General features: G+C 38.7%; 1 protein-coding gene across 1 annotated transcript in view; it reads left to right on the forward strand.

Moving 5' to 3' along the window:
• LOC128735579 (phospholipase A1-like) overlaps nt 1–24,604 on the forward strand; it is a 38,184-nt gene extending 13,580 nt beyond the window's left edge. The window contains exon 2 of the mRNA XM_053830061.1: nt 23,506–24,604. Coding sequence (XP_053686036.1) covers nt 23,506–24,353 — 848 coding nt within the window. The 3' untranslated portion in view covers nt 24,354–24,604. The remainder of the gene's footprint in view (nt 1–23,505) is intronic.
• Nucleotides 24,605–25,503: the final 899 nt, after the last annotated feature.

The following is a 25,503-nucleotide window of genomic DNA, read 5'->3' on the forward strand; positions in this document are numbered from 1 at the left end:
GGAGTTTAACAATTGTATCTAGCTTAGTTTTGCTAAAATAGGTTAAAATAAAAATAATGATTTTTTGGCATCAAAATTTTGTTTGGGGTGATATGGACACCCACTGGGGTGAAATGGACAATGTGTAAAAAAACGGTTGTTTTTAACGAAATAACATACTGAGGCTCATAGCAGATAACTTAGGAACACATATTATCTAGTAGTAGTGTTTCGCACTCAATTCCGTCTATCTGAGTGGAAGAGCTAGTTCATAAGTTATACCAATATCACTTTAGTTTTTTCGCAAGTAAACAAAACCTTACTTCGAAGAATCTAGATCTTATTTAAAGTCTTATTCGCCATTTGTCACATGCAAGTGCTCCTGCATTAGTTCCTGGTGGCTCAGAGAGGTGGTCAAACCTAAAGCTGAAGATATAATGACAGTTCGACATATCGATTGGGATAAAATAGTTACGATAACAAAATGAATGTGACATTGCATTTTGCACAACCATAGACATTCAAGGCTTAGCCCCGAGTGCCTTAAAAATCAAAAATTTCAATATGAATCTGAGTATGAGTGAAAATGCCCAGAGAAATATTTCGTTCAGTCAGTTCTCAAACACATCGAAGCCCGATTATTAAAATCCCTGACTTTTGTTGTGAATGTTCCCTTTGGCGATTGGCGAAATTGCAAATACTATCAAATACTCAAAACCCATTCTTGATTGTCTATAATGATCTTTTCGGTGGATTCTTGTTGTAACATCACATGCACATCTCTTTTGTACTTTTACGGTATCTAGAGTTAATGAGACCGAAGAAATGGTTTAAAATCAACTGGACCATTTCACCCCAAAAAAACTGTCCATTTCACCCCACACAGCATACAACAATATGAGTTTAAAAAATTGGATTTCTTTTATACAATCTAACTATAATTTTCTATCAAACAGTTTCTCTTATGCAGCCAAACAGAACTGCACTGCACAATAATTTGAAAAGTTTGTTAAATCACTGGAAAAACCTTAAAATCTAGAGCATCAAAATTACATTTGGTGTCGTTTTAGGCAGTTGTTTTGTTTACATTTACATTTGGCAACACCTGTCAAAGTTAAGCCCAATTTTTTGCGTTAATAATGGTGTAAGAAGATAAGGAAGAAGTTGAGAATAATGTGAATGCAGAGAAACTGCTACTTTCCGAGATAAAGCACCTGTCCATTTTACCCCAGGTGTCCAAATCACCCCAAACGACCCTACTATGAACTACAATGAAAAAAACAATTGTTGTTTTTATTGTAGTAATTTTGCTTTATTTCATCACATTTCACGTGACCGACGTTCTTTAGCGATTATTGCGCTTCTGCGCTTAAAATTATGGTGGCCCAACTATGACTACACAAGGGGCCCGACCTGTACAATAAGCGTTTTTGCAGTATTTCGCCTTACCCTACCCAAACACCTTACTGGCAGGGATGCCACATATAATTCTGTGTTTTTTGTTGGAAAAATCTGACAATCTGAACGGCGAGGAAAAATATCTGTGCAAAAATCTGTCCAATGCAAAACAATGAGAGTGAAAGAGATAGAGAGTCATTTTGCTGACTATTTCCGTCTCTTTCACTCTCATATAAAAGCTCAAAAATCTGTTTAATCTGTGTAATTTGGCGAAAATCTATATTCTATGTATACAGATTCTGTACAGGCGATTTCTTTCAAATATCTGTTAAACACAGAATAATCTGTGCATGTGGCAACCCTGCTTACTGGAGGGGATTTTTCTATAGTCTGCGGATGGAGCACAACACACTTAATACGTTTTCAATATTTATCTCGATAATTGCATTTCATCAATCATTTCTTGAAGAAAAGTTCACTGCGCCTAAAAAACTTGTGTTTGGAAGATTCAATCACTGAATTCAGTATGCGTGTTTTGAATACACAATTGAAACTCACAATATTGTGAAAAGTTAGTTGCCACAGTAAGTAGTTTTGCAATGCTAGAACATACATAGATATCACAAGTTACTAAAACTGAAAAAATCGTGGTGGCTCGACCATAACAGTGACCCTACGCTAACGACATTACCCTACACCCCAAACAACGTCCCCACGAAAGCCGTTTGTAAAAAAATGTATTTCCGGAGGCACATGACGTGAAACAAATTTGGCTAATCTATCTAAACCTATAAAAATGGATTTCTGTCTGTCTGTCTGTCGGTATGTTCCTTATAGAATCGAAAATGGACCGATCGGCGTGAAAATTTGCATGTAGGTGTTTTTAGGGCCGGAGAAGGTTCATATGATAGTTAGAGACCTCACTAAGAGGGGAGGCTTCCATACAAATGAAACACAAATTACTGCATAACTCGAGAAATAATCAAGCAAATGAAACCAAATTTGGCATGTGGAGGCATGTATGTTTGGCATGTGGAGGCAGGAATGTATGTTCGGAGGCAAGAATTTTTTCTATGGTGAATTGAGAACCCTCCGCTCTTTAGGAAGGGAATTATGACCCTTCTCCCCTTTAAGAGTGGGGGGGGCTTCCATACAAATGAAATACAAATTTCCTGTTATCTCGAGAACTAATCAAGCAACTAGAAGCAAATCTGCTATGTGGGGCTTTCAAGGGGCAGAAATTTTTTCTATGGTGAATTAGGACCCCTTACCTTTTTGGGAGGGGGGGGGGGGGGCTCCCATACAAATGAAATAGGAATTTCCTTATAACTCGAGAACTAATCAAGCAAATGGAACCAAAAATAGCATGTGGGTGTTTTTGTAGACAATTTTTTTTTCTATGGTGAATTGAGACCCCTCCCCTATTTAGGAGGGGAATAAAGACCCCTCTCCCCTTTAAGAGGGGGGCTTCCATACACATGAAATACAAATTTCCTGTTATCTCGAGAACTAATCAAGCAACTAGAAGCAAATTTGTTATGTGGGCCTTTCAGGAGGCAGACATTTTTTCTATGGTGAATTAGGACCCGTTAGCTTTTTAGGAGGGGGGGCTTCCATACAAATGAAATAGGAATTTCCTTATAACTCGAGAACTAATCAAGCAAATGGAACCAAATTTAGCATGTGGGTGTTTTAGTAGGCAATTTTTTTTTCTATGGTGAATTGAGAACCCTTCCCACTTTAGGAAGGGGGGCTCCTATACAAATGAAATACAAATTTCCTCATAACTCGAGAACTAATTAATCAAATGGAACCAAATTTGGCATGTGCGGGGCTTTGGAGGCAGGAATTTTTTAATGAAGGTTTGAGACCCCTCACCCCTGTGGTAGGGGGATAAGGACTATCATACAAATAAAACAGAAATTTTTGCGTAACTCAAAAACTAATCGAACTCGAGAAATTTTAGACTCTTTCATAAAACATTAGTCAATAACAAGACCATCAAAAATTATCAATAGTAACATTAGATAATTCAGCGCGAGACGGCCACAGGCCGCGAGTGTTGTCGGTGACCTGCCATCGGAAGCGCCGGTCACTGCGGGGGGGCAGCCCCCGTTGAGATCACCTCTATCTAGGTTTATTTATTTTCCTAGATCTACTGACCTCTCTTACTTTCCTTCAGTTGGGTCATCCCTGCGAAATGGTACTTTCTACGAAAAGATTTTCCGTGAAATGGTACATCTCGCATAAGGTTTTTCGCGAAATGGTATTCTGCAAAATTCTATATTCCGCGTTATGGTCAACCGAGAATTGGTGTTCCGCAAAATGGTATTTGGCGAATATTTAAACGCTATCTGCTTTATTTTATCAGGTTAAGCAATGGGGGGAGTTGTTTTGTACTTTACTGTGAGGAAAATTTGTATATTAAAACACCCATGAACTCCCCACAAACTTGCAAAACTCAAGATTGTGACAAAGGTCATCCGAGATTCACGATTTATGCACAACACACTTTGTGGCAATACGAAGTTTGTCGGGTCAGCTAGTTACCCAATAAAGCTGTCAATTGGTGTTTTTCGTAAAACTAAATTCGATTACTTTAGATTATGATTAATTTCACCTGGTGCTTCGTTTTGATTCATGATTCGATTGATTCGTTTTTATATCGCAAACCAATCGTAATCAAATATTAATTTATTCTTTAATTTATTAGTGGCAAATAGCCTTCAAGAGTTGCATTGCCGAATCACGATAATTGCTCTTCTCAAACAGTTAAATGGGCTAGTAGTTTATTATTTACTAATTAAAAAACTCATTGTTTCACAAATACGGAAAGCTAATAAAAACACGCTTTTACATTAAATTCTGTTTATCTTCTTTATTCATCAGGCAATTCACGCGCCAAAACAGCTTCACGCAATATATTTCATATATTTTTCTCACTTTTAGGAGGTCCAACTAGAAATGAGATGGACATTATACATAAAAATTTCACCAATTGCCCCAGTGGTCCTATACAGACATGAATCATGGACGTTGAAGGAAGTTGATCGACGAGTCGACTAGGCGGCAAAAGGTAAAACGAAGTCAAGCGCAAATGAACTGTGTAGGTACACGTATGCTGATTTAGTGAAGGTAGTACAATGCGGCAAGTTGTGATGCGCTCAACACGTGACCAGAATGCCCGACGAAAGCAGCAGAGCAGCGTACCAGGAAGATGTGCGCTGTCGAGGGTTTGAAGAGCGATGGCCGCTGATCGATAGCACTAACTGGAGAACCTTAATTTATTCGGCGTAGGATCGATAACGCACCGTCACTATTAACGTAACACAAAGTAAGTAAAACCGATTTATAATAGTTGCTTGGTTCACTATTTTGTAAATTTTGCATTACATAATTTTACTGCAATAGCTGAAAATTTATCCAAAATCCAGGTGGACCGTGTAGCCGTGTAGTAACGTTACCGAGTCTGCCTTGACAAGCGTGTGGTGATGGGCTCGAATCACGCCATTCGATGCTAAATGATTTTACTTACTAACTGAAGTAGCTAACTTTTTTCTTAAGGCAAAGCCTGTTGAACAAAATTTCTCAAATTTATTCGGTTATGGGTTACCGCTCTCCAATTCCTTGGACACCGAGTACTCTCCGCAAGATCTTACTCCACCTCGTCTAACCATCTTGCTTGCTGTGCCCGTCGTCGTCTTATTTCTACTGGATTCGAGGCAAACACTATCTTTACAGGGTTGTTGTCTGGTATTCTTGCAACATGTCCTTCCCGTCGTATCCGTGCAGCTTTAGCCACCTTTTGGATGATGGGTTCGCCATAGAGCTGTGCCAGTTCATGGTTCATCATCGGCCTCTATACTCCGTTCTCCTGTGCGCCGCCAAAGATCGTTCTTAGCACTCGTCTTTCGAAAACTCCGAGCACTCGCAGGTCCTCCTCGAGCACTGTCCGTGTTTCATTCCCGTAGAGAACAACCGGTCTAATGAGCGCCTTGTATAGGTGCTTAGTCTGCTTGACCGCAATTGCTTGTGAAGCTCATAGTAAGCACTTCTTTCACTGATAATACGCATCCGAATCTCACGGCTTGTATCATTGTCTGCCGTTACCAGTGAGCCAAGGTAGGCAAATTCGTCAACTACGTCAATCGCCGTCGATCATTATACTACTGCCCAAGCGGCGTCAGTCGGCCTCGGTTTCGCTGGCCAGCATGTACTTGGTTTAGGACGTATTTAAATTTAATCAATTAACTTAACCTGTTAAGTGACTTTACGTTGGTTTATTGTCAGGTTCTTCCACATCATGACTAATTTCAAGCGCAATTTTAAATCTAATTTTAAATATGATTTCGATTTGAAGCGAAGCTTCAAGTATAAATTAGTCTACATTCAAACTTGATTTCATGCCTATTTCAAGTCTAATTTCAAGTACAATGTAAGTCTAATTTCATTTTTAATTGGCAGTTTTAAAGAAGTTTTCAAATCCAGTTTTAATTCCGATACCATGTCTCATTTTAAGAATAATTTTCAACCCGATCTGATGTACAATGTAAAATCCGATTTCAGCTACGATTTGAAGTCTAATTTCAAGCCCAGTTTCAAGTTCAATTTTAATACCAAATTTAAGTACAATTACAAATTGAATATCAACGCAGATTTGGCTTTAAACGCAAATTTTAAGTCTAAAATGGTCCAAATTTAATCCCAATTTCATGTTCAAGTCTAATTTCAAGCGCAGTCAAGGTTAATTTTAAGTCTACTTTGAGTCCAAATTGGTCGGTGTTAAATCAGACCGGATCAAGTCGCCAAATTTTAAAAAATGAGTTAATGATAAAGAATTTTTTAAGTTATTTTCACTCAGACTACATAAATGCTGCAAACAGCCACCCAAGCAGCACCATTTGTTGCATGAAGGGTTACGCAACTCTAATTGAAACATTCAAATATGGTAAAAGTTCGCATCAGTTACCTTTATCGAACTGTTATGTGATTGAAAAAGCGCAAGAGGTGGAGCCTATATGCAACCAATTATTACACAGATGTTTTATGGAACATCAATGCGCGTTATCTATCCATTCGCGACTATGATACTAAAAGAGATTTTATGCCTGTTCGCACTCCCACGAAATCCTATGCCGCGTTGTCAAAACTTGCGTGAAAACAAAAACAAAAATACTTTCTTCTCTTTTTTCCTCGCACAAAAACCAAACAATTATGAGCAACTTCATCACGAATTATGTTTAGCGGGAACCGGGATTTCCTCTCAGGGCTCCAAGACGAAAATTATTTATATTAATATTCTTAATGCGACTTTAGTTTTTTGGGCCTATTATGAGCTAATCTACATGCCATTCAAAATTTATCGTGCAAAATATAATTTTGATTGTATTATTTGATGCGCCTCGTGAAAGTTATTAATTTATTTATTTTCAAGTTTAAAGAATTAACCCAGCCAGATTAAGAATTCGTTTACGATGGAAAAATGCGGTGTAAAATCGAACTAGATACTGCAATCAAATAATATTTTAGTAAATGCCATGGATTCCTGATGAATGTTCGTGTAATTATTGTTAAAATAAAAACATTCCTTCGTTGAAAAATATTTTTTCATAAAAATATGGCAGAATATGATGTTACATTGGTTGTATTTGTTTGGTTACATTTTATTTAACAATATACCGTAATCAACATGATGCAACATCATGTGACATTATTGTTTAGCAATGGCATTATAATAACACGATGTTGCGATGAAGTTTCATGTTACTAGATATAGACTAATATATTTGTGACAGCCAGTATAAGTATTGGATAACCTGAATCCAACATATTAATAACATGAAGTTGCTTATTTGTTGCGTGTTTCAATACTGTAACCGGTGAAGTTTTTTGCAATTTAAACAAGACTTAATAGCCACATGGAAGATGTTGCAAGTGCTGCTTGGGCAGAGTTATGTGGTGATTTCGAACGATCGATAGCTATAAACCATACAGAGCAGCAATTTTTGAACTCGTTTTTCTCGAAATCAGAGTTTTGTCAGACCGAATCATCTGACTTAATGCCGACCAATTCAAGTCCGATTTCATGCCAGTTTGAAGTGACATTTAAGATTAATTTTAGATTTCCAATTTCCCGTTCGGTTTCAAGTACAGTTTCATGCACCATTTTAAGTTTAATTTTATGTCCCGTTGCATGTCTTATTGTCTAATTTCATGTCGAATTTCAAGTTCGTTTTGAAGTCCAATTTCAAATTGTAAATATCAACTTTGATTTTAAGTCCAATTGAAATCTAAAAAGTTTCCACTTACCTGCGCGCAGGATTTTAAAGTAGACAATGAGCTGGCGGCCTGTTGCTAGACGTGTGAGCCACCAAGCCTTCAGTGATGGTAATCCTGGTTGCTGGTCAGTGATCGTTCTAGAGACTGGATGACCAGTTTGCCTGAACTATCTGTGTGCTAAATGGTCGAACTAGTGTGGCGCAGCTGGATCGGAAAGCTTCCAATATTTGATCTACGAAAGCATTCACGAAGACGTAGTAGTCGTGTGATTCCCATTACAGTTTTTCACAAGGGCTAACGTGCTTTTTCGACGGCAAAACCGTGCTAGGATTCTGCTCCGACGTACCATCGTCGGCATCGAAATGAACCACTGTTTCAGACTCGGTATCTCGGTGCACAGTTGGCGAAACACTGGACGATGATTGTTGGTCTTCGATCCACGAAAGTTTGTCACTCTAAATAAAACACACGTTTGATAAACGCTTTTCAACTATAAACCGTATTTGCAATACGGATGCCAAAAGAAACTTTGTTTACCAAACTTCAAAATCACCAAGCTTTGAAAAATTACTTCAATAGCACTATCTAAGAACTAACCAACTGAATGTCGTATACTCAATACTGAACATATATGTCCTTCAGCTAGCTGCTCCGCAAACGAAAAAGAAAGATTGAATAATTTATTGCTTCTACGAAGTCTCGATCAACTTCTTCTTTAGCAGTTCTTTAGATGTGAAATTTTGACATGTTCCTCTTTACCGGTACTCACGGAAATATTGGTTAGTCGCTTGTAATAGCCAGGACTCAAACCACCTATAGTTGGGACATGAACCTTTTTGGCTGTTTGCTATAAAATTTTGATTAGTAAACGACCAGTATGTGAGGTTGTATATGGAAATTATTACTATTTAATTACTAAAGACAGCAAAAACTATTTTTTTGCGCAATGGCACACTGCTCTTATCTACACTAGATGGTTCCACCTGAAATTTATGTTTCTCAACTGCTTGCTCAAGTTGGGTAAATTTCTCGCAAGAAACACACTATCACTTTTAACACATATAAATAATGTAAATATCTTCATTCTGCCCGTTGAACGCTGATCGGTGCTGTCATCGATACTACCAGTTTTATTTCTTTTATAATAAAAAGAAATTTATCCGATGAATCGTCCTCCGGCTGGTATTCACCTCGATTACTAAACATTCATGGTTTTGTGATATGGTTGGTCCGTCAAATTTTCCGCACAGCCGATCGTTGTTAGAAGCTATACCACCTGCGGAACGTAATTGCAACACAACCGGTTCGACTATTCACGGTATTTCCCTTTTCACCTTTTATAGAGGCACGAAGATCATACAATGTTTTGTTAACCATATAAATACTTCTACAAGAAATCATTTACAAAAAAAGTCTTCAAATCTGATCTTTGCTTTTCGAAATCGACCACACAGTTCGAGGACAAAATAGATAGAGACAGCAAGCTCCCTTTGGCACATCCGAGAAAAGTTGACTACCATTTTTGCGCTTATTTTCGTGTTGCGACAGTGTTAGTATTTAAGACGGACGACTGACAGCTTAGTCAATAATCGCGCCACTCCTTAGAGTGGGATTTCGATGCATTGTGTCATTCTTTCTACTAAGTCGTTTTCGGTAGATCGTTACTCTAAGACTTCAGTGCATACTTTGATACGATATTTTGAAAATCCCTCAAATACTCTGCTACGCTAGTACCCACTAATCGGAAACTAGGAAGTTCGGCACGAATCGACCACTACTCTCACGTCCATAGTACAACTTTACGTTTTTTAATTAAACTAATTCACCGACTAATATGCTAGTAGTTAACGGTATTTATCCAACTCACGAAACCGATAGAACTTGTCACAGATATCGTCGGTTAACTCCGGTCACGATTCACCACTGACAATCATTTGCCGAACACTAAAAACATATAGTAAATAAACAAAATGCTACTGCAAAGTATCCTTATCGGCAGCTGGACAATATAAATAAACATAGAGATTTAATGAATGATACAATCAAGCGGCGTGTGAGTTGCGTCAACTGTCAATTCACGGATACGTTTTGTTGCCGGTTGAGAATAACTTTCACACGGTTTGTTTACATTTTTCGTTTACGTTCTTTTGAAAAACCGTGACCATGCATCCACCTATCAGGGTGAAACAAATAAATTTATAGTAGGTTTCCCCTTCCGGTACCTGATCTAGGCCGTGGTCGATGCAAGATTGATCTTTCCGTCATTCAATCAAAATAATTTTCATATTTTGTACTTTGTCCGACGTTTCGGCTATATTTTGTAGTCTTTATTAAGGATCTAACACTGTCTGTCACCTGGTCTGGTCTGACCACTGGTCTTGTCTTCTATAAATAAAAAAATATACTGTCTGACCTTTCTCAATTGACTTTGTTTTGTTAAAGTAGCATTTTCCAAGTAATTTTTATTGCACATTTGTTGTCCGGTCCGTTGGATAGAATTGTCACCGTCAGAAAACATCGTCGTTAGCAGCAACAATCAATAAGACTCTCGATCTAGATAATTAACAAATTTCTGATCGAAAGACATTACGATGGTCAAATTACTAAGCATAGTTGTAAAAAAACCAATTAGGTTCAGTCAGGTTTCAGTCAAAAAGAGTGATTACCGGCGTTGCTAACTTTAGAAAAATGCGATTATGCGATTTAGTATTGTGCAGAATTAAGGCACTAATGTTTAATAATAAATCCTGGAAAAAAAACGCGACAAAACACTTAAGTGAGCTTATACCTAAATAGCTGAGGTTTAGAGGTATTCAGGGTTCAACATTCATTCTGTGAAGCACTTTGAGAGGTTCATGAGCGGCAATCTATGGTATGCTACCATACTTTATTACTTTTGGCGTAGGACTACGTCTTACTGCAAGATGCCATTTCATAATTTAGATTATAGTTACAGTCACGAAAATATGAACGATTTCGACGATGCTAATAGCTCTGCCAATTACAAATGGATTTTAATGTTTTAGATACCTTGGAACTTGGTATTTTGCATAATATTAGACACAATAGTTAGCTTGAAGGTAGACATGAATATTTTAAATTTTACTTTAAACTGAACTTTGAATTGGACTTAAAATTAGACTTGAAATTAGTCTGGAAATTGGGCATGAAAGTCGACTTAAAATTCGACCTAAAATCTTAGATTAAAATGGGCTTAAAATTGATCTTGAAATTTTTCTTGAAACCGGACGCTACAATGTCAAGTAGCAAAAACTGCTTTGTTTTGAAATAAATCTTATAGAAAAGGTCGGGCTCCTGTTTCAGCCTGGGCACGCCAGTGACCATCGTTCTACACATTGCAGCTATCAAAGTTGTAGAAACAAACCTAAAATATTTATAAAATCATAAATGCACAGTATATGGTACCTTCACGGTACGTGAGTTCAAAGTAATTCGTACGTACATGCTAATCCGTTTTCGTGAAAATTAGATTTATTTTTTTTAATGTCCAATTTCCAGAACTGTGGATCAATGGAAAATCGCATGACGTACTGTGGAAAAGGTTACGTAATTTTTCACATCGACTGGAAAGTGCATTATTTTGAGAGTTGATAAGGCTATAATGGAGATAGACGATGCTCGCTCTCGCCTTATCAATATTAATAAATTCATGTAGAAACAGATGCTACCTGCTGTGTTGATGATAAAAATGAAAACAAACAACTATCAACTAACTCTCTTCCAATCTAGAACCATTTGTGAAAATCAAGTATATTAGTTCTGGTTATTCGTCAAGTAACCATAAAAACAATAGATCATTGAAATGTTCACCATACGAAATCGAATGATTTTGCTTACTTATTTTAAAGCGTAGGATATGATCAACATAATGATAGCCATTGAACCATGATATAAATAGCAAACGCCGTTGAAAAATTCTGCTTCTAAAACGTACTTTATTCTTTGATCCTATGGTCATTATAAAGATTATAATAACGATATGGTCCTGACCAATGGGTTAATCACTTCTGCATAAAAATTCAATATGATAATATATTTACTATTTCAAGTAGTGCTATTTTCAGAATAGTTTTCTTTTATGCGAAATAGCATAGCTTATAGCATAGCACCCCCCCGTGTTGCGCACGATTGATGTAGTAGATTATGTTCAAGTGTCAACAAAACTGCGCGATTTGTTCAGAATGTATTTTTTTGTGATGCCTTCTGTCAGGATTGTAGGCTGAGGCCGATGACGGCCCATCTCGCCACAAAATATATTTCGTCATTCTGCCAATAGGTCCGTGATCGTAATATTCTACTGATTGCCATTATTTGCAAGAAAATCAGAATTCGAAATGAAACATATCATAATGTGGTCAATACTTTCAGTGTTCCTCATCTACCTTGCAGGTAAGAGCCTGAGTCGTTTTCTACAGATTAAAAAATCGATGCTGCGAGTCGATTGGCGATTGGTTTCAGAGTAGTGAGTCACTCTTTCCAAATTGCTGGTTTTTTCGGGTTTCTTGGTCGTTATTATGCAAAATTGCTGGGTTTTAGCTATGTAAATAAAAATTCTATGAATCTATAAGTATTACGAACATGGCACAAAAAACCAATGTTAATGTCTATTAAAAAATTAACAAACTTTTTGGGGCTAGAGTACACGCTTTAGTTAAACACTATGCCATTGCAGGCAATATGAATAGCAGGAAATCTTTTTTGATCCTGATCGTTCAATGCCTACCCACCATTTTCGAATTCCCTTATTGTGCTCACAGGAGCTTATAGTATTTCTGAAACAAAAATCAACTGAGGATCATTCCGATTTGTTGACTTGGAATGAGCACGTCAGCATCCGGAACGTTGATCGAGGCACAAACGGATCAACACATCATCTAGAACGGAAAACTGCTTTGGAATCGGGAAGATTCTGAAGCGAAGTGAAAATACGCAGTTAGAAGGTGGGGTTAATGAAGTGTCGTCCGAGGTAGAAAAGAGAGTTTGCTTGAAGCCGGCTCCAAATGTTTTCTTCGACTAGAGTGTGAACCAGCCCTGAGGCAGGTGTTTGCTCTACCCGTTAGTAACAACTAATAAGGCACGAAGCCACCCTTTTCATGTATAAGTTATGTACTTGCTTTAATCTGGTTCGAGTAACTCATAGACAAATTCCTTGCCTCCGATTAAACATCAAGCCATTCCACAATTTGAAACGAAAACTTCCATTCAATTTTCAAAATTCAGAATCGCAAAATGTGACCTCCAATTTTCTTCACATTGGGAATGATTTATATTGAATCAATTACCATAGCATAGAGTCTATGCCATCATAGACTATGCTTTCCTGAGTAAATTATTCGATTGGGTTGACAGACTGTTAAATTATGTTTTGAACGTGTCGGATCTTATCATCAAAGATAAAAGTGACGGCAAAACAAAGATTCCTTTGAAACCATTAATATACAAGTTACTCGTAAGTCCACCTTCAATATATTCGTAAACCAATGGATAAAGTTTAGTTTTATTGCCAGCCAATAGAGAGCTAGCAAAACGTCGCCATTTTTTTCTCGTCTCTGCGCACCAGCTAATGCATACCGTGAAAGGGCGGAGTGAAATAAAGCAGATTGTGTATCATAAATGGCGCTTGTTCGCCGGTAAGAACAAAATAGTTTGCTTTGCTTCTCCCATAATATTTTGCACAGAAAAGGCAAAGTACACAGTTTTATTCATTTGGTCTATTGGTGTGTATCTAGTTTGAAAAAATACATTATAAAATACAGCTGAACTGCTTTTAGTGAGTCGATTGATATGTCGGCTGTTGCTTCAAAATGCAAATATTGAACGTGACTTTCGGTTCAATTATGGTAGAGTTTCGAAAACATGGACGAAAATCCATACATAGCCTGTGTTTGATGCTGTTCTTACCAGTTATGTTCTTACACAAAAATTGAGACTGATTTTCTCTTACAGTCATTGCAAACACTGAAGCTTCTGAAGGATATTAAAATGTCGCCAAAGCGAAGTCAGGTGTGATTTTTCGTTGTTGACTCGTCTAGTTAACAAGAACATGCATTACCTTGAGAAATTATTATAGGAAAGGATAAAAGAGATCGTCACGATGAATTGAACAAGATTACTGACGCCTCTTCAATTGGATTTAAAGTTTGATCACTTTACCGTTTTATGACAATTTTTAATGGAGGATGATATTGTCGGGCCCTGTTTCAAACCTCTTGCTGTTTAGATCGAAAAGTAATCACGGAGAACATTTGGGGACGGACCCCAATCGTCAAACGTGAACATAACTGTTGTTGGGGTTTGTCACCGTGAAATTCTATATGTTACTCTTGTTGACTTTTTCGGTGAGAAATAAGAACTAAAATGTTTTCAGCGGACGTTTCGACTTACTATGCTTCAGTCATTTACTACGCGTTGAACATCTATTCTCACTGCCTCGTGCGATAAAGGACATATGTAAACATAACTGATCGTTAGAGGATTCCAAAGCACTCCTCGATTTGGTCTACTATCAATTGCTCCAACTAATATCTCATCCATAACGATAAGAAACAGCAGCGGTGATAAAATGCAGCCCTGTCTCACGCCAGCAGTAACTTTTATGGGGTCGGACAAGACGCCGTTATGCCAAACATTGCACGAGAACGCGATTAATTCGACGATCTGTTGGCATCATACGCTGCTGAACTGGTGGTTTTGTTGGTCTCTGACATTTGAAACTCGGAAGAGTTGTTCAAAATGTTCAGTCTATCGCTTAAGCTTTTCGGTACTGTCAGTCAGTAGCTAATCTGCTCTGTTCTTTAGCGACATCTTTGTATTCATCCTGGCACCACTAAGGTCGCGAGAAATATCGTATAATAAACGGATATCACCATTGGCAGCGCGGGTTCGGTTAGGAAGTTAGCCCAGGCTCTCTTATCCCGCCTACAAGCTCGTTTAACAGCCCTCTCCAGCTCGGCGTATCGTTGACGGACAGCTGTCATAGCCGATCTGGATCGCGCTCACTCAATGCCGGCTTTCGCCTCTCTCCGTTTGTCGATCTTCCTCCAACTTTTATCCGAGATCCACTGCCTCCGCCCGCTACGCGCTTTGCCGAGGATTTCGTCACTGGTCGTGATGGCGGCATTCTTGATGCCGGTTGATTGCTCTTCGACGGTTCCATCAGGTGGCAACTCCAAGGCTCGGGATTCAAGTTGTTCGACAAAGGCCCTTTTCATGTCAGAATTCTCCAATCGGTGAATGTCGTAACGACACCTAACTTTGTCCTCCCGTCGTTGGTCATGCGCGACGCGCAAACGTATCTAAATGATAACAAGGTGTGGGTCGGATGCAATACCAGCGCTGCGTTTGTTGCATACATCAAGAAGGCTCCTTTGCCATTTTCGGCTGATGCAGATGTGGTTGATTTGGTTTTCAGTTCGGCCGCCGCGGGAAACCCACGTGACTTTATGTGTTGGTGTATGGGAAAAAAGCAATGACCATGTTGTTATTACCGCATAATTCTGTAAACAGCTCTCCGTTTTCACACATCTCTCCTAGGCCATAGCGTCCCATGACGCGTTCAAGGTCCGCGTTGTTTGAGCAAATTTTTGCGTAAAGTCGCCTAGATGGAATAGGATGTGCCCCTTCGGGATTTTTTCAACCAAGCTGTTCAGCTGGTTGTTGAAACTCTCTTTCTCCTGCAGGTCGGCCGCAAAGGTACCCAGGTACCCAGCCGAACACATAACGGTTAAGCGGTAACCTAAACAATATTCAGGAATTACGTTGAAACTATATTTATTCGAGACAAGAATTTTTACCACTACTTACTTTACTTTAATGGCAATGGTCCATTACCGATCCTGCGCCGAACGAATTATGGTCCTCCAATCCCCACGAACACCAGCTGAATCGCTGCATTGTCTTCGACAGCACATACCCACCGGGTGCGGGGTTTACTTCGGAGTCTACGGCCTCTTCCTGGTTCTCTGCAGAAAATAGTTTTGGCTACTCTTTCATCGGGCATTCTGGCCACGTTCTCAGCCCACCGCAGCTTGCCGCATAGCACTTCCTTCACTATATCAGCGTATTTGCATACTTGGTACAGCTCGTGATTCATGCGTCTGCGACACATTCCATTTTTTATTTTGCCAAGTATAGATCGCAGAATTTTACGCTCAAAAGTCCCATGCACTCGTCGATCAGCTTCCTTTAGCGTCCATGATTTGTGTCTGTAAAGAGCCACCGGGAGGATTAGTGTTCTGTACAACGCCAGTTTTGTGCGAATTTACCAACTACGGGACATAAGCTGGCTACGAAAACTGTAGAAAGCCCGTTTCACGGCTGCAACTCGTCGTTTCATTTCGCGGCTTACATCGTTGTCACATGTCACGAGTGTACCAAGGTATATACATTCCTCCACTACTTCATATCGTTCTCCATCTAACTCCACCTCGGCACCAACCACAATTGGTCTCCCTGCCAGCAACCATATACTTTGTTTTAGCTGTGTTAATGGTAAGTTCCAATCTCGCCGCTTCCCTTTTAAAGGGCCTGAAGGCCTCTTCCACTGCTCTACGGTTGATTCCGATGATATCGACGTCATCCGCAAAACCAAGAAGCATGTGAGATTTCGTGATGATCGTTCCATTCCTTTCCACGTTTGCCCTTCGTAATGCACCTTCCAAGGCAATGCTGAATAGCAGGTTAGAGGCTTGCTTCAATCCATCCAACGTCACAAAAGCAGGCTATTCTAACGCATGATTTGGATCCGTCCAGTGTTGCACGAATCAGCGTAACTAGTTTCGTCGGAAAACCATGTTTTAGCATTATCTGCCACAGCTCATTTCGTTTGACTGAATCGCATGCCGCTTTAAAGTCCATAAACAGATGGTGTGTACGCAAGTTGTACTCCCGGAATTCTCCAGCCACGTAGTCTGCGTAGGGTCCGCAGATCGCCTTCCACTTGATCGATCCATCTTGCTCGCTGCGCGCCCCGCTGTTTCGTTCCAGTTCTTTACTAAAGATGGTATCATAAAAAAATCAGAGGGGTTGTGTACAAGACACGACCGCATGTGTAGGTGACGTATGTTTCTTTGAAGTGATAGTAGCTTGTATCCATGCATGTAATCATTCGATTTTTCATGTACACACTTAACAAAAAGCACCGAATCCGGTAAAATTTTACCGAAATCTAAACAGCTGAACGTTCGGTAAAAATTTCGATGGTGCCAATCGTCGTTTACAGATCATTAGTAGTGTTTGGTGCAATAAAAAATTTTACCGAACGTTCAGCTGTTTAGATTTCGGTAAATTTTACCGAATCGTTTAAGTGTGTATACGTACTATATGCAGCATAAATACATGCTACATGCGTTGTATGCAGGGTTGCCACATGCACAGATTATTCTGTGTTTAACCAGAATGCCAGATCTGTGTCAGATTTTTCCAACAAAAACACAGAATTATATGTGGCATCCCTGGTTGTATGTAACATTTATCAAAGTAGTAACATTGTATACGTTCGATCCTCAATATATTCCAGAGTTATTTCGATGCGCATTTGGAAACAATTCAACAAAATCAAGAATACAAACTATTGCTTTCTTGCTATGCTATGCTAATAATTAAAGTTTGTTTTTATTACTAATCGTTCCACCACGTTGAAGGGATTTTACCAACTCAATCCCATTTTATCAACAGCACATCTTTTCACTACACTTCCAAAGCAACGCAAAATTGAGCATCCATACAGAATTAAATTATAACCGAACACTACAGCTGTAGCGCACTATTCCAACACAGATATCAAATTCGCCTAGGTTTAGGTCATCGTAAAGAATCTTCCAACCAATCACGAAGCGAGGATTTCGAGTTGGACAATGCTTCATTATTTTCAATTTTTCAGTAGTACGTACATTGGATATATTAATATTTTTTGAAACGATGGTTCTACAATTGATGAAGGGACGGTAGGGAAAAGAAATGAAAATTTTTGGTGAAGGAGGGGAAGAGCGGAAAGGAAGGGGGAGGGGGGTATTGGTAGCTACGCTTGACAAGTAGTCATTTTGACTCCTGACCTTTTGTCCAATGCTGGAAGGTGCATGAGTCGAACCAAGCTATAATCTGAGATTATAACCGGCGTACTTTGGAATCAATAGGTTTCATTACTGGTGACACTACTGTGGATGCGTAGAAGATTTTCCGATCGATTGGCGTAAAAATATTTAAAATCGGTCTGGAAACCGCTAAGCTATTTGCGCTCAAAATCTTTCATTTTTCATGACGCTCGTATTTTTCGATTTTTTTTGGAATGGCACCCTATCTCAAACCTTGCCGTAAGACGTAGTCCTACGTCAAAATTTTACCGAACGCTCGGCTGTCGAAATCTCGGCAAAATTTTGCCGAATTCGGTGCTTTATTTGATGCTCCTTCCAGGTAACTCTCTCCATTTCATACCCGGTTTTTCTACCAATTGGTAGAATAACATTTACTGAATATCGGAGTGCATTTTGGTCTTCATGAGAGGCTACTGAATTTGGATTATTCGCGTTGACGGCATTAAGGGGGCATAGTACTTTTTACACCACATTTTTTGCCTAATTTCAAATATTTTATTCTCGATAACGCGAAAAGCAAATCGATTCGGGTTTTTTGCATTCCAAACATTGCACTTTATACTAATATTTACAATTTTGTTTGCATATGTGAACCTCTGAAAAATTCCAAAACGACATGAAAGTATATTAAATTATCTCGTGTTTGACCCATCCTTTTTTAAAATTCGAACGCATAACAAAATGGCGGACATTCTAACATAAAAGTAAGGTTTTTAGTCGAAAAAATTGACTTTAAACATTTCTAAAAAATACAAAAATAGTATTATCAAAAAAAGGATGGGTCAAACACTAGATAATTTTGTTGGCTTTAAAACAAAAAAAGAATCATGAGAATTGCTTGAGCCGTTCTTGAGATATTTATGGTACCGACTTTCAAAACCTGGTTTCGAGAAAAACGACGTTGAACTTTTTATTCGCCGTGTAATCGCTCCAGACATGCGCGGTACAAATAGCTGTAACTTTGTCAGTTTTTGGAATTCATTGAAATGACTTGAAACACATATGGTCAAAATGTTAATCTTTCGAAATAATCAATAAAAAAAATTTCGATTTTTTTAAGTTGAAAAAGTACTATGCCCCCTTAAACGATCTCTTGCACACTCATAGAAATACCCGTTTGTACGTGTGGGTGAAAATCTGCCAAAATGTTTCGATCTCTTGCGATCTTTAAGAAATTTCTATTCCGCTTCACCCCTACAGTAAACTTTTGGAGGTGGCAGCAGCTTACATTCGTCAACTCGAATAGTCACGAGAAATGATGAAGTTGCTATTGTTAGGCCCATTTTTTATAGTGGTGTCTGTATTGTTTAAATACACGGCAGGGCGAAAAAGCCTGCATCGTACAAACCATAACAGTTATAAAGCAATCCACCGAATAACTCAATAGGTGGTACTGCGCGTGCGCCCACCATAATTTCTTAATTGCGCAATTAACCAAAAACCCGCTGTATCTATTTGTAGATGCCTGAGAAATTACCATGAGCAAATAGCACCACCCAGAGGCCTATTCGGTGGATTACTGTCCTTCAAAAACAGATCAAAAGAAAGTCAGATTGATAACGTGTCGGTGTTATCTACATACCGGCTTATTAAAAATAACTAGAATAGTGGTGACAACAGCTTGTTCTGGCGCTAGTGTACATCAAATCGTTCATATACACTAGCACTAGAGTGACTATATACAGAGTGGCGACAAGTCATCCCAAATGTATGCAATGCGGTTTTTTCAAGGCTTTTCTTTCTCTTTCCTGCATACGCGTTGGATAGGTCGTCTGCTCGATTGGAATGACACTGACAGATAATTATCATTCCAATTTTGACATTGTCGCCACTCTGTATATAGTCACTCTAACTAGCACCAGAAGCAAGTGGTTGTCACTCAAAAACTAGTTGTGTCAACATGATAGAAGAGTTTACGGTGTATCTGCCTCGCATATTTGTAGTAGTGTAAATAGAGCACCTCATTTTTTTAATCTGAAATTGCTGCAAATTGCTAGTGAACTGCTAGTGCTAGTGCTACTGGTATATATCTAGAAAAATCGCATTAGTTGCACGAAACCAGCATATGCGTACTACTTTGGAGGCGATATACGTACTGCAGATTATGTGTAAACCATTCACATTCATAAGTATTCGTATACGATGAGATCCGACTCAACAAGATGAGTTCCATAATACTATACAACTCTGTGATGAAAATCGTATGTGAATCAGTTGTCATCATTTTGTACGATTGAATATAATCTAGGGAACGGTTTAATAAGCTTTCTGTACGGCATCGATTTTGTTTAGAGATATTTAAGATGATTTTCATACATTGATATACGATTCATGGTTTACTGGGTAACCGTGATCAAAATCGTGTGTTTTCCAAACCATCATTAAGAGCGGATACGCGTAAGCGATAGCTTCTATTTTTTGCCCTAATTACGTGTCAGTGGAGAAACAGTGGTTTTGATGTTTATTGAATAAAAATTAGCAAATTACTTACATTTTTATAAAAATAGTTATAACACATTGAAGCCTGTGAATGCTACGTTCGTTTCAGTATTGTTATATTTATAGCGGCAAAGTTTTAATTTTGGAAAGCGCAGCAAAAAAAGAGAATGTATGCCGAATTTAATCAAATCCAATGTTATATAATAAAATGTTATATAATAAATGTTAAATAATCAAAGGTCGAAGTATTATTAACAGAAGTTATTTATTTCATTTATATTTGAGAAGGGTCTAACGGATCGGTGTTGCCCCGCTGATTAATGTCACCCCGTTTTACGGTCTCCTATTTGGCCAGTAAGCTTCAAGAGAATTTCCGATTTCCTCAGACATCGCTTATTTTAAAAGTTCGTTGCTCTTTAACTAAGTGTCGTATAACAAATATTTTTATGAAAATACAAGAAAATTTTCTAAATAATTTTGCAGTTAGTTGTAACATTTTTTTTTCTATTTCATTATTGCCACGTGGTCGACCCACCGTTGCCCCTCATATTTCGTCTGGCGTATGATGGAAAACTTGTCTGCACTACTCCGCTTTCCATTTGTACTCCGCCAAAAATAGTCCACAACTCCTTCCGTTCCAATAGGAGGAATACGCGTATATCTGCCGTAAATAAGGTGATGATCTTATGTCCTTGAAGAAGTACCGATCTGATCAGCGTTTTATACATCGTCTGCTTTGTGCGGTTGCGTATGCTCTTTGAAACGTCTTGCGAAGGCGCCCGACTCCTAGCTTGCATGCGTCGCTGATTCTCCTCACTCCCTACGTCGTCGATGACTAGAGATCCCTTATGTAATTAACTCTCTTCTAACCTCTTCTTAGTCCTCTTATCATATCTTTGGATTTCGACGCATTGATTTTTAACCCAATCCTCGTTGCCTCCGCTTCTAGTCTGGTGTACTAAAGGTTATAGCCTCCGGCGTCCCAAAGTTTATAGTTATACATAGTTGTACCGGTGTCAAAGTCGTAGGGATGGGAAAACTATCATTAACTAGCGGTAAGCAATAATATTACTAAGTATCAGTAAGGTTTCGCTATTATTGATATTTACTGATATAGTAACTTTGTTCCGTTAGAAAAATTAGTTAGAATAAACTTATTGGTCGGTAATTGCGTACGATAAACGTGGATGACACAATATATCGTAGTCAACGTCAGTAGCCTAAAGCCGGGGTAGCTCGTGCTGATTCAAGCAGTCACTGTAGTGAATAGCAATGACATGGTTGAATGTAAGCAAATGTTTATGATCAAATCAAGAGTAATCATAGCTAGCTTAGTTATGAACTTAAATATAAAACAATAATGTCACTTTCAAAATGTTAGCACTTCCCAAACTTTGAGTCGATATTGTTTCTGGCAGCCATGTATATAATCCTATTGAGTGGGACAACGTTTCCCGTAAGGTCGAGGAACGCGAGAATAACGAGCGAAGTCATTCTGTGTGCTATTTTCGAGAATCACGGATGTGTTTTGGATTCGGATACGACAGTCACCTCCATTTAACTCGAACTTTGGCCACTCGTCGCCAATTTTCCAGTCGTCTCAAAAGTCACAAATCACTTTCGACGTGATCGTGCCATCTTGCACATTGAGCCCCCTGTTCCTGGTGCCAGTGAGGTTGTTGAAGACAACTGTTTCCGTCGCACTATCGTCCGGCATTCTTAGGACTTGTCTGGCCCATCAACTTTCGCCAAATGTACGATGGGATTCTCTCCAAACAATGCCTGTAGCTCTGTCTCCACCACTCTTCGCTTTCAGTTTGTACTCCGCCAAATATCCGCAGTACCCTTTCGTTCGGACACCACAAGGGCGCGTATATTCTCCGTGAGCGACCTTATGACTCCATAAAGAACTACTGACCTAATAAAAGATTTGTGCATTATCAGCTTCGTACGGTAGCGTATGTTTCTTGATAGTAGCGTATAGCGAAGGGCAAAGTAGGCTCGATTTCCTGCTTGAATGCGCCGCTGGGAATGCGCCTAGACTATTGCTTTCAACCTGGCGTAGGTTGCCTGCCATGATATCAGTCAACTTGTCACCTTATCTCAACCCTCACTGCGTCTCGAAGGGTGTGTCCCCGAGATGCGCACGAAACACACTACTCGATCGAATAGCTCTGATCAGTAGCGTCAGTTTATCTGGGAAACCGTGTTCATCCAATAAGTGCAATTGCTGGTCTTGATCGACTGGTTCGTGTGATGCGTAGGCACGATGTGCTCCCAACATATCTGCTGGGTGGTAAAAATCTGGTCCGTAGTTGCGCGAGCCTCCATAAAACCCGCTTGGTAAATTACAAAGTAAATTTACAATGAAGAACGCAGTTATAATATTACAATTTCCTATTTTTTGCTTCAATACCCTGATGAATAAAATTACTGATATTTACTGATAGTTATCAGTAACGTACTGGAATTACTGATAGTTATCAGTGACAATTTTTAATGATAGTTCCCATGCCTAAAAGTTGTCTGCGAGACTTGAACACTACTATTGTTTGTGTGCACCAGTGCTTAGAAATCTCATATTCAATTTAAGCGATACACCTGAATTGATGCAATGTCCTGCTCACTGTTTATTGATTCTAGTACAGATGAAATGAACTCTGAGTAGAAAACTGAGATAGGCAAACACTGTCAGCCAGGGATGGCACAATCACTTTGACTCAGTCATGCAGAATTTGAAAAAGTTACATATGGCACGATTGAAGAACTAGTTATTATCTACAACGTTTCTGAATGAAGTATTGCTGTATCTTTTGTATTTACGGTACTACAATGATAGTACCTCTTTAGTGACTAAGTGAACGTTCATTTAGTCACTAATGAGTTACTAGCATTGTAGTGCCGTAACTACAAAAGATACAGCAAAGCTTTATTCAGCAAAATTGTAGATGATAACTAATTCTAGAAATGTACCATATAAAACTTTGTCAAATTTTGCTTGGCTGAGACAGTACTGTCAAATGAAGGTGAATTGAGTCAAAGTGATCGTGTCATTCCTGCTGTCAGCAGTTCAGTAGTCATGTCTATGGGCTGACAGATAAAAGAAGACTGCCAGGGGTAAAACTGTATGCGCTTAATACGTTTTATATTCACCTTCCTGCGGGGTTGTCAATATTTTCGAGCACTGGTGGCACTTCCTGGTTAACTAGCATGTATTCATATAATTAAATAATATAAATTATAGTTTTATTTTGGCTAACACAAAAAAAATTTAACTTTTTATTGCATTTTTCCGCAGAATTTCGGACCACTACGCGAATCACGATTAGGTTGTATTCCCACTCGTATACGGAAAATGGACGCGAGTGGAAAACTGACGAAATTCGGTCCCTGCTAACTGATCCTGGCTTTGATATTACTTTGCCGACCAAAATCCTCATCCACGGTTGGATGGGTAGCTATGAATCGGCGGTAGGAGAGCCGTTGGCCTTGGAATTTCTAAGCCAAGGACAATATAATGTGCTGGTAGTGGACTGGGAAAACAGTGCCAGTAGCTTACTGTACCCTGCTGTTGTTAGATACAGAGTTCCGAAAGTGGCTGAGTTGGTAGCTGCCCTTATTGATAATCTTCTGCAATTTGGACAGACTTCAGACCAAATTGGAATCGTCGGACATAGCTTGGGGGCTCACATAGCCGGCCTGGCAGGAAGGCGGGTGAAACAACAAATTGCTTTCATTTCGGGATTAGATCCAGCCGGACCCTGGTGTAGTAAACCCTTGGACAGGTTGGCCGCCAATGATTCCCAATACGTGGAGGTGTTCCACTCAGACGGCTATTTAGGAATTGACAAGAATATTGGAACTGCCGACTATTACCTGAACGGTGGAAGACGTCAACCAGGATGCCAGATTTGGAATTTACACTGTAATCACGTACGATCGGTTCATGTCTATAAGGAATCGCTGCGGGGAACAAGGGTTATTGCACTTCAATGTCCTGATCGGGAAACCACGGCACATGAGTGTATCGAGGTTTGGGTGACACTTGGAGGCACCGAACCGAAACTAGCGAACAAAAAACTGGGTGGAGTGTTATTTGTGAAAACGGCAGGGTATGAGCCCTTTTTTAGACATGTTGTTAACTAAAGTTTGCATTTGAGCTCTTAGTAGAATGCGAGAATTAGAGAAAGAAAAGACGAAACTTTTTCGAATATACTAAATAACTTTGTGGAATATTAGAAAGCATTAAAAAATATCATGGGTAAAGTTATTGAGTAAAAGTGCACTTTAAGTGCACTTTTTAAACAAGTCATTATATTGCGTCAACAGTAAAAGATAGAAAGTTCCTGTTTTTAGGAAAGTCAAATCAGATTTCTAAGGGAATTTAAAAAACATATTAGGTGTAGATAGTATTTAATTTAATATTTTATAATGTGAAACAACATTCTATGTTCATTTTCTCCATATGAAAAATATGGAAGCGTTAAACTTTTAAAAAGCTCTATTTTAGTATTGACTGCCAAATGGCGTGTATTGCAATTGAATTTATCACAGGGAATCTATCAAGATAGCCGCTAACGGCTGTTTCACTACTTGTTAACGCACGTACTATGCAAACCCCATGTTATGCACGATTGTAGATAGTGTAACATATCGCAGGTGATTTAATGTAGCTAAGGAGACAAGAGAAAAAGATTGCTAGCATATGGCAGACATTGTTAAAAACTTAATTTAGTCTATTGACTTTGAGGCTACTATATTGAGAAGAAGACTTATTGTAAGTAAAATGCCTTATTTATTAACGGATAATTACGCAAATAAAACTATTTCAGTTCGAGTCACGACGAAACAGACTTCGAAAACCTTTCCACACTATTACTGCTTAATAAAATAGACTACATTTCACAATCGGCACGATTTATGTTACGCCATCCGAAAGCCATAATTGTCCGGCTAATTTTTGATTCTGGTAGAATAATAATTACAGGTATGCATAAAAAAATGCACATGATTTTTTGAGTTTTTCCCATTCATTTTAGAAAAAATAATAAAAATTGTCCATCATGCCTAGTTCTCTTGCAAAACTTGCTAAACAATGTTGAAACTTAGTTTTCATGTAGCAGTAGAAATTTCCCGGAAGTAGTTTGCATCAATCTGATTGAAAAAATACGAAGAATTTAATTTTAAAGCAGAGTTGGTGCTCTCAAATACAGTCACTAACACTCGCTCGAGTATATTGCCTCATGAAATTATGTTTAGTAAAAGTCATGTATGAAAGATTTGTGAAGCTGAAAGT

The sequence above is a fragment of the Sabethes cyaneus genome, chromosome 2, assembly GCF_943734655.1.
Source record: "Sabethes cyaneus chromosome 2, idSabCyanKW18_F2, whole genome shotgun sequence".
Classification (NCBI taxonomy): domain Eukaryota; kingdom Metazoa; phylum Arthropoda; class Insecta; order Diptera; family Culicidae; genus Sabethes; species Sabethes cyaneus.